The 15,534-nt window shown below is 45.2% G+C and overlaps 1 protein-coding gene across 2 annotated transcripts in view; it reads left to right on the top strand.

The window, feature by feature from the left end:
- Window positions 1–495: 495 nt before the first annotated feature.
- The window catches only part of LOC121573865 (malignant fibrous histiocytoma-amplified sequence 1 homolog), a 29,721-nt gene continuing 14,682 nt past the window's right edge, over window positions 496–15,534 (top strand). For both annotated transcript variants that reach the window (XM_041886224.2, XM_041886225.2), the window contains exon 1: window positions 496–4,094. In XM_041886224.2, coding sequence (XP_041742158.2) covers window positions 1,202–4,094 — 2,893 coding nt within the window. In that variant the 5' untranslated portion in view covers window positions 496–1,201. The remainder of the gene's footprint in view (window positions 4,095–15,534) is intronic.

Below are 15,534 nucleotides of genomic sequence, written 5' to 3'. Positions count from 1 at the left end.
TCTAACACGTCTGTGCTTCATGGCGTCAGGTTCAAGAGAAAATATTTTTCATTTTTGTTATGTACAAAACCAATCAAATTACTACCATAAGCGATAAGTCTATGATTTCAACACACAATACAATATGATATGGTGACGTAATGGTTTTGCCAAACCCTGTGCATTCAAATCATAGCCATTAGATGGAGACAAAGCAGATAACGCGTACAAAGAACACGTACTGTTTCCCATCAAGAGAATACCATGAGAAAGTGGTACGTGTTTTGTTTACACCATCTAAGTTTCAATGTCTGCTACTGAAAATAACCTTTTCGCAGGGGGATCTTTTTATCTTCCGCAATAACATTACATCTGGTGCTTGATCGAAATAGCATTGCTGAAACTAAATTCTATATGCTATTTGGTCTTTATTTCTTATAAAATCATTTTATATCCCATCTGACCAGAATAATTATTGAAAAATGAATGTAATATAGAATAATACATTTTACTTTCTCAACTCATCAATGGGTGGCGAAAATAGCTGTAAAAATCGATTTATCTAATCAAAACAGAAAACACTTCTGTCTCGCTCTAGATAAAACAGACATCATATTCCTTTATTTAATCTTATAAATGTTATTGCCTAGCAATAATAATAGCTTGTCATCATGGGCAGTCAATCGAGAACTAAACCAAGGTGGCTAAAAATCTGACGCAGTGTAATCTAGGCGTTGCTACTGTTTCACTCCCCCTTGAGCAGCAAGGACTGTAGTTTACGAGAGAACACAGGCAGAGAGATGAGCGAGGCACAAGGAGGAGAGACTTTGCCCGCTGTTTGATTTCATTCATTGTTTTTTAGATAATGGGACGCGCTTGGATGCCAACATACTGGAGAATGTGCTGGCGGGGCCAGCCCAACCGCCTGGGTTTTAAAATTGACTTGAAATAGCGGTAGGTTTCACTGTTCCTTGTGCGGTCCGCGGCCGTAGATAAAGATGCGTGAAACACTGCTGGCTAGGTCCAGCCGTCCTGATACGATTGAAAAGCATGATGTTTTCTTGTTCTTGCTCGAAATGGAATTACTGTCGTTTTCTCTGTTTGGATTGTTCATGATAAGAACACTAATCGATTAAACAAGGGCACCTAGACCAACATGTTGCCAGGATAATTGATTATTCCTCCCAATGAAAACAAGGAGGAGGTGTCGGTCTGCAAAACCATGGAGGACAAGGAGAACAATCTCAAAACGGCTAAATTGTGGAGAGATGCTGCTCTCCGCTCTAGGAAGCTGCGAAGCAACCTGCGACAGCTCACCCTCTGCTCCAAAAACAGGGAGAAGATCATTCTACCTGAAAATATAAGCGAGATAGAGGTACTCAATCTGGGCAATAACTCGCTGTATGAGCTACCAGAAGGATTGGGGGCAAGCCTTACAAACCTGCGTAGCCTTATCCTCCGCAGGAACAAATTTATCACAGTTCCTTTTGTGGTGTTTGAACTGGGTCGGCTTGTGGAACTGGACATGAGCCACAACTGCTTGGGCCACTTCTCTGAGGATATAGGCCTGCTGAAGGGGCTGAAAAAACTCTGCATCAGTCACAACAACATCCAGTACCTGCCGTCACAGATTGGGGCACTGCAGTACTTAGAGGAGCTGGACATAAGCTTCAATGACATATGTGATTTCCCCAGGTCCTTCTCACAGCTCAAGAGGCTCCGTACTCTGGATGCCGATCACAACAAGCTGAACCAGTTTCCCCTGGAGATTCTTGCCCTAAGTGACCTGGAGGAGCTCGACTGCTCAGGGAATAAGTTTGCGTGTCTACCAGGGGACATCATTAAGCTGCAGTCCATCAAGATCCTGTGGCTCAGCAGCATTCACATCTCCACGTTACCGGACACGTTCTGTCACCTGCACAACCTAGAGAGCCTGATGCTAGACAGTAACAACCTCGCAGCTCTGCCTTATTCCTTTGGCAACCTGCAGAGACTTAAAATGGTCAATCTATCCTCTAATGAGCTTGAGGAGTTTCCCCAGGTTATCCTAAACATCACAGGACTAGAAGAGCTTTACCTGAGCAGAAATAAACTGTCTTTTGTCCCAGAGGAGATAGGCCAGCTGCGTAGGCTGGCTAACCTCTGGTTAGACAATAATAAGATTACTTATCTGCCCGACTCCATTGTGGAGCTAGATAGATTGGAAGAGCTTGTTTTACAGGGTAACCAAATAGCCATACTTCCAGATAACTTTGGAAAACTCTCCAAGGTAAACATTTGGAAAGTGAAGGATAACCCGCTCATTCAGCCTCCCTATGAGGTCTGTATGAAGGGGATCCCCTACATCGGTGCTTATCAAAAGGAACTCGCACATTCCCAGCTGGCTGTGAAACCCAGGTTAAAACTGGTCCTGATGGGAATGAAAAACGCTGGAAAAACACTGCTCAGGCAGAGTGTGGTGAGTGAGCAGCAGGATGCCAACTCTGCTCAGGGAAACAAAGGGGTTGATGTGACTAACTGGGTAGCGGACGCCGATCGCAGTCTTACATTTTTAGTGTATGACCTGTCAGGGAAGCCAAACTATGACCTCATCAAACCTTTTTTTCTCTCACCCGGTGCTCTGTACATCCTCGTTGTGAATCTGAAAACATACTCACCCAATAACTTTTACGCCCACGTGGGTTACTTCCTCCATCTCCTCAGTGCCAAAGTGCCCCATGCTGTGGTCTGCATGGTGGGCACGCACACAGACCTGTGTGGAGACATAGAGGTGGAGGGGAAGAGCCTGGATATCCACAGACAGATTGCCCTGCAGGAGAAGTGGGACACCCATTGCCTCCGGAGCCTTGCCCAGCAGGTGGACCAGGCCCTGGAGCAGGGCTACAACGTCCGCACCTCCAGCCCTCACATCCTCTTCTACGGCGTCACAGACAAGAACCTGAGACGGAAGAAAGCCCAGCTGCAGTACATGCTAAACCACAGGCTACAGATCCTGTCCCCTGTCCTGTGTGTCAGCTGCATGGAGAGCCAGATAAATATCCAGAGGCTGAAGGAGAAGCTCATGTCAGTGGCTGACCACCGCGACATCTTCCCCAACCTCCACCGCGTGCTGCCCAAGTCCTGGCAGATGCTGGAGGAGCTGCACTTTAAGCCCCAGGACCTGTGGCTCTCGTGGTGGGACTCGGCCCGTTTGGGCCTCCAGGCTGGGCTCACGGAGGACCGCCTGCAGAGTGCCCTGTCGTACCTGCACGAGAGTGGGAAGCTACTCTACTTCGAGGACAGTCTGACACTAAAGGAGTACGTCTTCCACAACCTGCCACGCTTCATCGCCATCCTCAACGTCTTCTTCCAGAGGGATGAGTCCACGTTGCTGGAGAGGCTACTGTCGGACGGTGAGAGGGGGGACAAGAGGAGGGCCAGTGTGGTTATAGATGGGGAGAAGGGAGAAAACCTCAGGGCTACCCATCTACAGCACCATGTGGAGGGCTTCCTCAGCCACGGCCTCCTGCCTTCCAACGTCATCCGGCTGCTCCTGAGACCTCTCATCCAAACCCAGCAGGACCTCCACCTCATCATGGAGCTGCTGGAGAAGATGGGGGTGTGCTACTGCATCAACAAGGCCCGCAGCAAGCCTCTGAACGGGGCCACCGTCTGGTACAAGTTCCCCAGCTATGTCAGCAATGAGGAGCCCCATGCCGAGGCCTGGGTGAACAGCAGCTCAGTGGCTGCTAGTCAGTTCTTCTCTTTAGAGCAGCTGCAGATTGAATACAGCTTCCCCTTTCTCTTCCCTCCTGGACTGTTTGCACGCTACAGTGTGCAGATCAACAGCCATGTGGTTCAGAGGTCAGACGGGAGGCACCAGATCTTTGCCTATCGTGGTAAAGTGCCTGTGGTGGTCAGCTACCGGCCGGCTCGAGGCAGGCTGCAGGCCGAGTCACTGTCCATAGCCAGCCATGCCTCCCTGCCAAATATCTGGACTGCTTGGCAAGCGATAATCCCACTGGTTGAGGAGCTGAATGTCCTTCTGCAGGAGTGGCCCGGACTCTACTACACTGTTCATGTTCTGTGTTCCAAGTGCCTCAAGAGAGGGTCACCCAACCCACACACCTTCCCAGGTAAATATGCTGTCCCTTCTCTTTCCCCGCCACCCCCTCTACCAGTGGTTTAGAATCATCAAGGCATTATGGAAATATCTCATGGAGGGGACATTTTATAGATTTTAATGGCTGAAACTGAATAATTAACCGCTAATAACAACAATAACATGTTCCGTCCTATTATAAATGTCTAAAAACAATCTTTCGAGCTTTAAATGAGAAAGTGAAAACCATACTGTACATTCATGCATTTCCCTTGTTCTATATTCAATAGAAATAGGGGTGTATTGCTGTGGGTGAGAAGATGACTCATTAGGTTGAAGATAAGTCAGTCAGTGGGGATGGAGGCTACACAAAGACCACGGTGCGGCTGGTGGTGACATTAGCTCAGCTGAATTGGGGGGGCTCTGTTGGTTCCAAGCCCCACCTCAGAGACACAAATTGGCCTCGTATCTGTCTGTTCTGGGCCTCCTGCTGAGATCATGGACAAGTTCTGACATGGTGGTGTAGACTGAGGGTTGCCATGGCAATGCAACTGCCTTTATTTTCTTTGAATGTGACTAGAGTACAATAGATCATACAGCACGAGCGAGCCCATAGTCAGCTCTTTGTTATGATATAAACAATGCCATCCTGACATCCGTAGGTGTGTGTACGCACATATGGCAAAATCAGTAAAGGTTTCCCTCCTATAGCTCAGTTGGTAGAGCATGGCGCTTGTAACGCCAGGGTTGTGGGTTCGATTCCCACGGGGTGCCAGTATGAAAAATGTATGCACTCACTAACTGTAAGTCGCTCTGGATAAGAGTGTCTGCTAAATGACGTAAATGTAAATGTTTCCCTATTTATGCTTTCACAGGGAACAAGTGTACATTGTCTCATTACTAGTATGAGATAATTTTGCTGTGATGTCATCGTATTACCTTCTCAGTGTGCACTCTTTTGTGTGTGAATAGAGTACCTACTCCTTTACCTGCCCCTATGTTATGACAGAAAGTCTGCCAGACTCTGAGATAATCTCTTTTTAAAATGTCTTTCCATTTTAAATTGTGTTTTAAATGGGACTTTTCATGCTGCAGATCTTGTGTTTGTATCTTGTGAGATCTTGTAATTTAGGTGTGGCCCTGAATTGAGCAGGCAAGAGAATGACAGCTGGGTTTCTGCCAGCTGGATGGGTAGCTGTATCTACCCCATTCCCTGGCCCTCGTTTTATTTCTCCCTGTGTCAGCTCCCCACATACTTTTCATGCTCCGCTCCCCTCATTCCCCTCTCGCTCGCTCCCTCTCGTTCTCTCTGACCCAGGGAGTACTTTGGCGGTCTTGGTGGATTAGTTCACGTCTGCGGTGTTGCTGGTTAGAATCATTAGGCACGAGGCAGTGCTTTTTCAGAGCTCTTCCACTGGCATGCCTGGGCTTCCGGAGCAACCGTCAGTCTGGCTGGCTTGGGAGCCGGGACACAGACCAGCGCCTGCTATACTAATACTCTGGAGCTTAACTAGGCACATACACTGGCCGGTAGATCAAAGTAAGGCAGTTCTCTGGCAGATAGACTAGATGTCATATACTGTAACTAGAAGAGGAGACATGGGAGGAAAATACATACAAACACACTGTGTTGTATGCCCTTGTAGTTTGCCACATTTCACAAGTCACAACATATACAAAGTATACAAAACATTAAGAACCCCTGCTCGTTCCATGACATACTGACCAGGTGAATCCAGATGAAAGCTAAGATCCCTTATTGATGTCACCTGTTAAATCCACTTCAATCAGGGGAGGAGACTGGTTAAAGAAGGATTTTTAAGCCTTGACACGGATTGTGTATGTGTGCCAGTCAGAAGGTGAAGGGGCAAGACAAAAGATTTAAGTGCCTTTGAACGGGGTATGGTAGTATATGTTACGTTCCCCAGCAAGAAAACCAAAAATGTCGCTCAAACAGAAGAGGGATCTAACGAAGAGTCACTGACCAACAACCAAAACCAAACAGGTGGGGTTTTAGGAGGGGTTCTCAAAGACACTCATGGGGGTGTCCACTGAAAGTTGACTAGCAACAACAACTGGAACCTAAAAGGCACCCACCATGAGCGCCCATTAAATTTGCCCAAGGAAAGGCAAACAAAAGAAAAACCCACACCAAACTTATAGACAGGAAGCAAACCAAAAAGTTGGAGCAAAATTAAATCAGATAAAGGTTTGTCTAGAAATGAAAATAGGGAGTGCCAACTAAATGTTTTAACCGTCCGTCTCTCAAGACAACTGTAGCACTGGGCCATCACAGGTGAAACACCTTCCCTCTAACCAGATGACTGACTAACGAGGTGACACCAATCGGTGCGCCCCACAACCTGCAAATATAAAATGGAAAAACCAAAGCCGGTAACATAGGTGCCAGGTGCCGGTTTGTGACAAGAACTGCAACGCTGTTTTTCATGCTCAACAGTTTCCTGTGTGTATCAAGAATGGTCCACCACCCAAAGGACATCCAGCTAACTTGACACAACTGTGGGAAGCATTGGAGTCAACATGGGCCAGCATCCCTGTGGAATGCTTTCGACACCTTGTAGAGTCAAAAAGCGGGGGCAACTCAATATTAGGAAGGTGTTCCAAATATTTGATATACTCAGTGTAGACATTAAGTTTAGCAAGGTGATTGTCAACTGTTTTGGTGTACTAAACAGTTGATTTTTAACTGCGTAGTAACTAGATGGTGACGGCTTTGTGCTCATGTAAATGTAGCACATTTCATGGCATGCGTCATTGTAATTTCTGCTAGATAGGAGTGAGTTACTTCACAACAAGCTAGTCTTTCTGCTTGGCTAATGAAGCAAGGCTAGATGTGCTGTCATACGCCGATGGTTTGGCTTGAGCTGAAAAGAAAACTGTTTCTTTCGTTTCTGGACCAGAGAAAAACAACCCTGCCATTTATTTGGAAGGGTCAAAGCATTTCCTCCTCTTTGTCTGCAACACATTTTTGTGAGGCAGCGATGTAATGGCATCTGATCTCTCATAAAGATGACTGTTTATTCTTGTACAGTACAACTGCAACTTCCCCTACTTCCTCTCTGTGTCCACTTCCATCCAGACCAGGGCCTTCTCAGTTTATCATTGCAATTTACTTAGGAACTGTGTCAACTGTCAATCTGGATTCTTGGGAGACTTTGCCCCAGTGAATGGGGTGTGAGAAGGAAGGAAGGGAGGTGAATGTTTTGTTGATGGAGTGGGGGATGTAATGTGTTGCAGGTTAGTGATTGGAATTCAAGGAATGGAACGTTAGCCCTGTGCGCTGTAGCCTACTCCCGACCCTCACCAGCTGTAAGCTTCTTAATTTAGACTAGCCAATATCTGAACTTGGACAACTGGAAGGGTGGACAGAGCTTCAAATATGTGACATTAATTGATTGGAAAAAGGGTATAGATTGTCTTCAAACCTTACAATGTTGGCATTCATTTAGAATGTTGGCATAGGATTCTCATGTCACCCCGCTCCTCCGCACACTCCACTGGCTTCCAGTTGAGGCTCGCATCTACTACAAGACCATGGTGCTTGCCTACGGAGCTGTGAGGGGAACGGCACCTCCTTACCTTCAGGCTCTGATCAGACCCTACACCCAAACGAGGGCACTACGTTCATCCACCTCTGGCCTGCTAGCTCCCCTACCTCTACGGAAGCACAGTTCCTGCTCAGCCCAGTCAAAGCTATTCGCTGCTCTGGCACCCCAATGGTGGAACAAGCTCCCCCACGACGCCAGGACAGCGGAGTCACTGACCACCTTCCGGAGACACTTGAAACCCTACCTGTTTAAGGAATACCTGGAATAGTATAAAGTAAACCTTCTTCCCCCACCCCCCATTAAAAAAAAAGGGGGGAAAGGTGGTTGTCCCACTGGCTATCATAAGTTGAATGCACCAATTTGTAAGTCGCTCTGGATAAGAGCGCCTGCTAAATGATGTAAATGTAAATGTAATCAATGTATCCTGAATGAAGACCGTTCCCTCACGGCTCCTCCCTCGGTTTTACAAGGGAGTTTGTTTTCATTGAGGTCCTAAGCCCTGGTATAGGTGGTAACCATAGAGTTGTCCATTGTAGTATTCTAATTCCTAATTCTATGGTGGTAACATCCTCCTTTGAGTGTTATCCTAGAGCGAGTCAAATGAGGGATTTATCCTGGCCTTGCGTTGCGACAGGATGTGCTCGTCTGTTTGGCAGCTCCCTGAAGCACTTGGAATGCCCCACCCCCACCACCGTTCCCATGGTGTGTGTGTCAAGGCCAGGTTAAGCAGAAGCAAACAGTGACTCAAGTAGTACTTTTGCAGGTGACTGGCTCTCAGCTGCACCTGTCTATCACCATGGACTGTGCCCTGTTTATTGGAGCAACTCAATGGTTGCTGCTATAGATTTCTCTCCTGCATGCTGTCTGGTGATTTCAGTTCCTTTGGAATGTGATGTTTGTCCCTTTGCCCCTGCTTTGTCCCCATAATGAAAATGTACTACCTTTTCCACAACCTGTGTTTGTCCTCCATTTAGCTGCACAGCTTTTCATCTGTCCTAATATAGACATATTTTTGGCTGCTGCTACTTGTTGATTCACTGTTAGGGCTCCTCTCTCTCTGTTTGACTAAACATGGTGGACTCTTGAATACACTCATTCTTCTGTGGGATCTAGAGAGAAGACCTCCATCGCAATAATGTTTTCCTCATATCTGTTTCCTGCTAAAATCTCTGAATCAAACAAAGGCATGCATTCCCATTTCTATTCATGACCTGATCTGCCTCTGTACGGCTGGGAAAATCTGTAAAAAGTCTCAGCTATGCAGACCACTTTTCCACCTACACGAAGCAACCTCTCCAACCTTATGGTGTGTGTGTGTCAACATATGTTTGTTGTGTAAGCGAGAGAGAGTCTGTTTGTGCTTGTGACTGTGTGAATGCATGTGTTAAATTACAGAATGATGGTCGTGAGTGAATAGTGGTCTCGTGTAGCTTCGTTGGTAGAGCATGGTGCTTGCAACGCCAGGATTGTGGGTTCGATTCTCACAGGGGACCAGTACGAAAATGTATGCACTCACTACTGTAAGTTGCTCTGGATAAGAGCGTCTGCTAAATGACTTAAATGTAATTAGTAATGTGCTGTTAATTACTTCCACACACATCCAGATTGGTTCATTGCCTTCTGCTGATCTGACAGTTAATGACACTTGGTGTAAACCGAAAGGATGTGATCCTCCACATTCCACAGGGTTTAGTCACAAAGGTTTGTCTTAAACGAGAACTGCCCACTCACTCCTGACCACACAAATATACTTTTCAAATAGCCCTAGTTTTGGTAGAATTGTCATTGACCTCCTCCTAGGGGTTTTCATGGAGGAAAACAGTCCTACTTGTATTCAAAGGTCATTTGGTGAGTTCTTTCAGGTGAGCAACTCCTGTGTAAGACCAGATGTAGATTTGGTCACTGGTGCTATTTATGTTTGTAGGTTATTGGAACAGTGGATATTTAGGTCCCATTGCATACCTTGAGCTCAACACTTTTGCTGTGTTTTGAACTGGGTATCATGTAGGCCTACAGACAGACTGATACGAAAAGGTTCAGCTTCAGACCCAACATTGGGCCAGTTTGTGTATAGGGTCCCCTAGACCTGTTTTGTTAAGTCATCACCCTGTTGCATCATTCAGGGTCATTAATGTGATGCTGGTGTCGAGTACAGAGTCCACATGGGGTTAACCTGAGGACCAGGGTGTCCATTATGAAAATGTGGCGGCTGGACATTTGACCAGCAGCATTTTAATTTACCAGACATTTGAGAAATTTACCGGACCCACATGTGCTGGGTGCGTAACTGATTAGGGCGTCCACCCACGGTGCTCAGAATGACAGAAATCACATTTTAGATTATGGTCATTCATTTTAACAGAACATGCAAGTCGAGGATGCAACAAAGTGCGCCCTTCTTACCGAATTCTGATGCGCACTTTGAAGATGTGAGCATAACTGGCCACATTTACTTTTCCTCAGCCAACAAGACCAGTAATGAACAGCAAAATCACTAGCCTAGGTCAATCTACTATTCCCCCATTGTAGAAAAGTTTACCTATTCTATTGGCCAGCTTGTCGAGAAAGAAATAGCCTATTCCAGACTGACTCTGGGACAGTTGTGGGACGATAGATCCTAAATTCATACAACCAGTAGGCCTCGGCTACATAAAAATAACTTAAAAAGCAATGAGTCTCATGCAACAGATCAGAACGTTTAGCTTAAAATGTTGATAAACTATTAGTTCTTCACATTATAAGCGCAGCAATGCTCACAAGGCCGTAGGCTACGCGCAAAAGTTCGTTTCATAATACAATTAGTAGGAAAACACTGGTGTCAAAGTACATGAGAGAAATAGGTTACTGATGAAGCCTGCCTTTGCATTTGAATGGGAAGCGTGCTTAAGTTATTCTACCGGTTGAGAAATAGGCCTGAAAATAGTAGCTCTTTTTAATCGTGGCCATCAAAACTATGTTTAACACACGATTGCATTTTTAGAATTGTTGCGCAATGATTGGTCTTATAAAAACGCTGTCTGACAGATTTTCCGCTCAAAGGCGCTGTGTCTTTATGCGTGCATGTGTGATAAATAAGATGCATAACGAATATACACGCAGCAATTTAATTCCACTCAATTATGCAAATTAACCCATAGACCGATAAGCAAGACCGGTCAAATGTACGTATTTCCATCAATGAATAGGCAAAAAAAGCATTATTTCGCAATGGGAATTTTTTTATTCTCCCGGACAATTGGCTGGTGGAAGTTTTATTTATCGGCTTTTCAACAACAACAAAATAACGGAAACCCTGCTGAGGACATGCCCTGTGGCTTTGCTGGAGGTACAGTATATGTTTCTGAAAAACCGAGCAGATCAAAGTGTGTGTGTGTGCAGATATCCGAGCTGCCGTCAGTCGACCCTGAGTGGGAGACGTGTGAGAAACCAGAGTCTGATCGCTGGCTGGTCGCCCACGGTCTGCCCTTTTCCAGTACAGTACCAAAACCTGCTCACTGCCTGGCCTACTGCTTACTCTGAGAATAGCTGTACAGTAATGGTACAATAAATATATCTGGCCCACCCCCCTATCAGCTTGACAACCTGTGAACTACTTAGCATACATGGTGCAATTACATCCCAAGATTCTAACCAACATAGATGCATTTCATTTGCATACCATGGTGTATTTTCTTACATATCACTTTTGCTTTTCAAAAAAAGGTGCAACTTCAAAGGAGGATATGTAAGAGGTTGGCCTTTTGGGTAGATCTACTCTTTTTAAATCAGATTTATGTCCATAGAAATACCTTTTTGACTTTTTGGATACCAGGTTGAAGTATAGCCTACAGTTGAGGGGCAGAGATCCAGGGAATCCAGGTGAATCTTTGAGCACTTTCCCTCTCTGGTTGAATCCTCAATCCCAGTTTGACTCACCACCTCTGGGCAAGCCCCCCTAATCCAGTTAGGAGGTTTGATAGGATTAGGCCACTAGTGATAAGGGTCCTGCAGGTGACTGGCCAAGAAGGCAAAGTTGAGATGGTTAGATAATCACAGAAAACACACGCATAGTCACATAGATACAGTCACACACGTACACACACAGAAACAAACACAAAAGCTATTTGATGAATCACCTCATTTACCCTCAAGCTGTTTAGAGTGTACCCTCACAGCCTCCTCCACCCACACCTTTAGAGGTATAATAGTTAGACCGTTTTTCCTGTTTAATTGCAGCACTCTATTGTATTATGAAAGAGATGCGATTGGCTGAAAGACTTGATGCTGCCTGCCCAGTAACGACACTTTCAGTTTAGTTATTACAGTCTTAGTCTATCCTCTTCCTTCCATCTAGGAGCATAGATCAGTCATACAATCGTCGTGTATTGTTTTCTCACCACATGGCAGACATTTTAATTGGACTTACAGGTTTCGTACATCCCCTAGGGAATATCCTTTAAAAGTTTAGGCCAACTTAAGATAAGTTGGTGTGCTTTACCCCAGGAGCCAGAGAAGACTGTGGGTGTGTGTTGCCAATATAACCAAAGGCCTCAAAGGGTAACTGAAGAGAAAGTAAGACAAGCCACAACATTTATACCTGTCACAGGAATCACAGAGAAGATATCAGGATCGGCTACGTTTTATTGTTTGTAAATTGAGCAAACCACCTTTAGAAATCTTGAGATGTAGCTGTCAGTACCAGTAGCTTAATTGATTACATGAATTGGCAATACAGAGAGTCTTAATGAGGCAAAAGTTTAAATCCTGTCTGTCAGTCTCTTGCAGCCCTTGAGCTGGGACTTCCCGGCCGGTTATGACTATGAGAGTTTTGCCAATAAAAACATTCTGCTGGTGGAAGTGCTGGGAAATGACACAGCTCAGACACTCTGGCCAAGGACTGATTGCAGGGTCAGAAGGAGACTGAGACTCAAGGCTGGTGATGATTGTTGCCTCACAGTAACTGCCAAGCACAAGGAACTCTGGCAGAATGAGCCAGAATCTCACAACCAAAGTTGAGCTGTTTTCGGGAAAGTTTAATTGACTGGAGATCTGAGAGGCACAGACTAGACTACAAATACACATGAAGTGAAGTGTATTGATTTAATACTAACTTGGTATGGTGCTGAAGGGCCTGCATTACTGTTTAGTGGTAATATCTAACTGTTGAGGCAGGGAGATACAGGTTGCCAAAATAAAGGAAAGGTAAAGGGATACCTAGTCAGTTCTACAACTGAATGCATTCAACTGAAATGTGTCTTCCGCATTTAACCCAACCCCTCTGAATCACCAACATAGTGTCTTTAATAGGGCGTTGGGCCACCACGGGCCAGAACAGCTTCAATGCACCTTGGCATAGATTCTACAAGTGTCTGGAACTCTATTGGAGAGATGCGACACCATTCTTCCACGAGAAATTCCTTCATTTGTTTTTTTGTTGATGATGGTGGAAAACGCTGTCTCAGGCGCCGTTCCAGAATCTCCCATGCGTTCAATTGGGTTGAGATCTGGTAACTGAGAAGGCCATGGCATATGGTTTACATTGTTTTCATACTCATCAAACTATTCAGGGACCACTCATGCCCTGTGGATGGGGGCATTGTCATCCTATGGGGGCATAGCCATTGTAGCCAAAATAATTGCCAAAATAATGGCCTGCCCAGCATTTTTATACATGACCCTAAGCATGATGGGATGTTAATTGCTTAATTAACTCAGGAACCACACCGGTGTGGAAGCACCTGCTTTCAATATACTTTGTATCCCTCATTTACTTGTGTTTCCATTATTTTGGCAGTTACCTGTAGCCATCATATTAGCGCCAGAAAACCTGGGGGAGGCTCTGTTATAATGGAGAGGTTCAGATGTCTTGAGTTTCCTGGCTCGGGACAAGCCTGGAAGTGAAAATGGTAGAGCTCATATTGCCCCTCGTACTGATGTGCTGCTGTGACCTTCTGAGTTGTCTTTGTCTGTTCAGTACAGTTAGTTGTCTTTTTCTCTGTCGTGTTTGTGTATGTCTGTGTGTGACGTGAATGAGCTGTTGACATGAAAGAAGATTAGGCTGTTTTGTTTTGTAGCCATCACATGGTTAATGGTCTTATGGACATCTCGCAGTAAGTATGGCCCTCTGATGACCTTACATAGAGTTAAATAAGGCTGTATAGGTCTACCTACTAAGATTATATCTTCCTGTACAGCTCATGCTGAAATGTTTTTCTTTTCTACCTGTAAAATCTATCTCATTCATGCTATAGCTAGGAGCTAAATATCTGGCTGAGTGCAACCACACACGAACACTGAATGACACGGCTTAGGTAGATGAGACACCAGTGAGCTAAATTAGTTCTGGGAGTTGCTGTAGGTCTCTGCGGGCTTTGGATGGTTTGGTCTGCTCTAAATGTTGTTTTTCATATTATCTACTCGTTTTTTTTTTTGCTGTATGAAATCTGTCCTCAACGCAGCCTAGTAATCTCTCAAAGAGGATGTCATTCCTGTTATGCTCCCGGTTGGTTGCCCTGGCCTGTAGTTGAGAGCAGTAAGCCTGTCTGCAGCATTATCTCTCAGACGTGACGGAGACAGTGGGGGTGGGATGTGTTCACAGCTTCTATTCTGTCTGTAGGACCATAGAGGCAATGAAGTCAATGGTCACCTGGGAGCCTGACCTCATCACATGGGCAGTACACCAATGGGGTGGGTGGAGACATATGATGCAATTTTCTATCTACTGTATCAAACTCAATACTGTTGTAAGGATTATACAGTATATTGTAATATTATCTTTCTTTCTATCTTGACTCATGAAATGTTTTGCTATAAAAGTCTAGATTTGTGTTTCTTGACTTAGTCTGTCAAGATTAATTGCTTAAAAAATAAGAATACAAAATAACAACTTAACTTACTTGCTATGTTGCTGTGGTTGCTGAGTATTCCTCCCACTTATGGAATACTCATCTGCTGGGCTGAAAATGGTCTGGAGTGGACTGTTATAGTTTACAGCCAAGAGGTTGGCTGGAGTTTGAAACCACGTCTGTACTAAACACTGGCCTTGAACCACAGCGACACCGCTGCTAAATGCTCGTCCTGCCACCGCAGCTACTGAACGCTCGCGTTGTTACCACAGAGGCACTGTCACAGTTTCTAGCTGCTTGTCAATAGATTGTCTAGTGAATCCAGCATTCCTTGCAGAGTTATTTTCATCCACAACCCTGTGCAAAGATAGTGGTGTTGCTGTATTCATAATCTATGGGTTCTGGAAGCCTGGTTGAATTATATCAAATCCGTTTCAACATAGGTTTCCCCCTTTGCCCACTAGCATCAGTCAAAATCCTGAATGTGTTGACTGAATATGAAATGAACAAAGCCTAAAATTTAGCAGGCCATTGTCTACCTTGAAAGGGAAATGGTGTCTGGAAATGAAATTGGGGCACTCCCATTTATAGCTCTGCACGTTCAGGCTTTCCTTCCGTTCAGAGCACACTCCTTTGACGTGGTCAGAGGTCTGGAGCTGATAGCAATAGTGGAAATGGACCGTTGGTCAGACAGTCCCAGATGGAGCATGCACACTTGACCTGAATTGCTCCTTTTGAATATTATTCAGCTGTATAACTTGTGTTGTTCCTGGTCTGCCAGGCCAATAAGTCAAGTAAAGCAGTGTCACAGTGAAGACTAAAGATTTCAAGATCAGATTGTGTTTTCCTCCATCTTGGCTTGGGTAGGCAGAGCCGCTGAGATCCTCGAGTTTGAGGATGTGGTGTCAAGGATAAGGTTGAGGACGTACAGCTGTAGGGAGGAAGAAGGAGAAGGAAGCTGTACTCAGATCAGTTCCTGGCAGATTGCCTTGCCTGGGGTGCATTTCCCCAAAACGTTCTTCAACATTCTTGAACAGACTTTGAGGTATGTTTGCTGCGTTTGGTGGGTGTGGCTTGAAGC

The sequence above is a fragment of the Coregonus clupeaformis genome, chromosome 9 (assembly GCF_020615455.1).
Source record: "Coregonus clupeaformis isolate EN_2021a chromosome 9, ASM2061545v1, whole genome shotgun sequence".
Lineage (NCBI taxonomy): Eukaryota > Metazoa > Chordata > Actinopteri > Salmoniformes > Salmonidae > Coregonus > Coregonus clupeaformis.
Note: the sequence above shows the minus strand (reverse complement) of the source record. Positions and strands in the feature narration are given on the sequence as shown.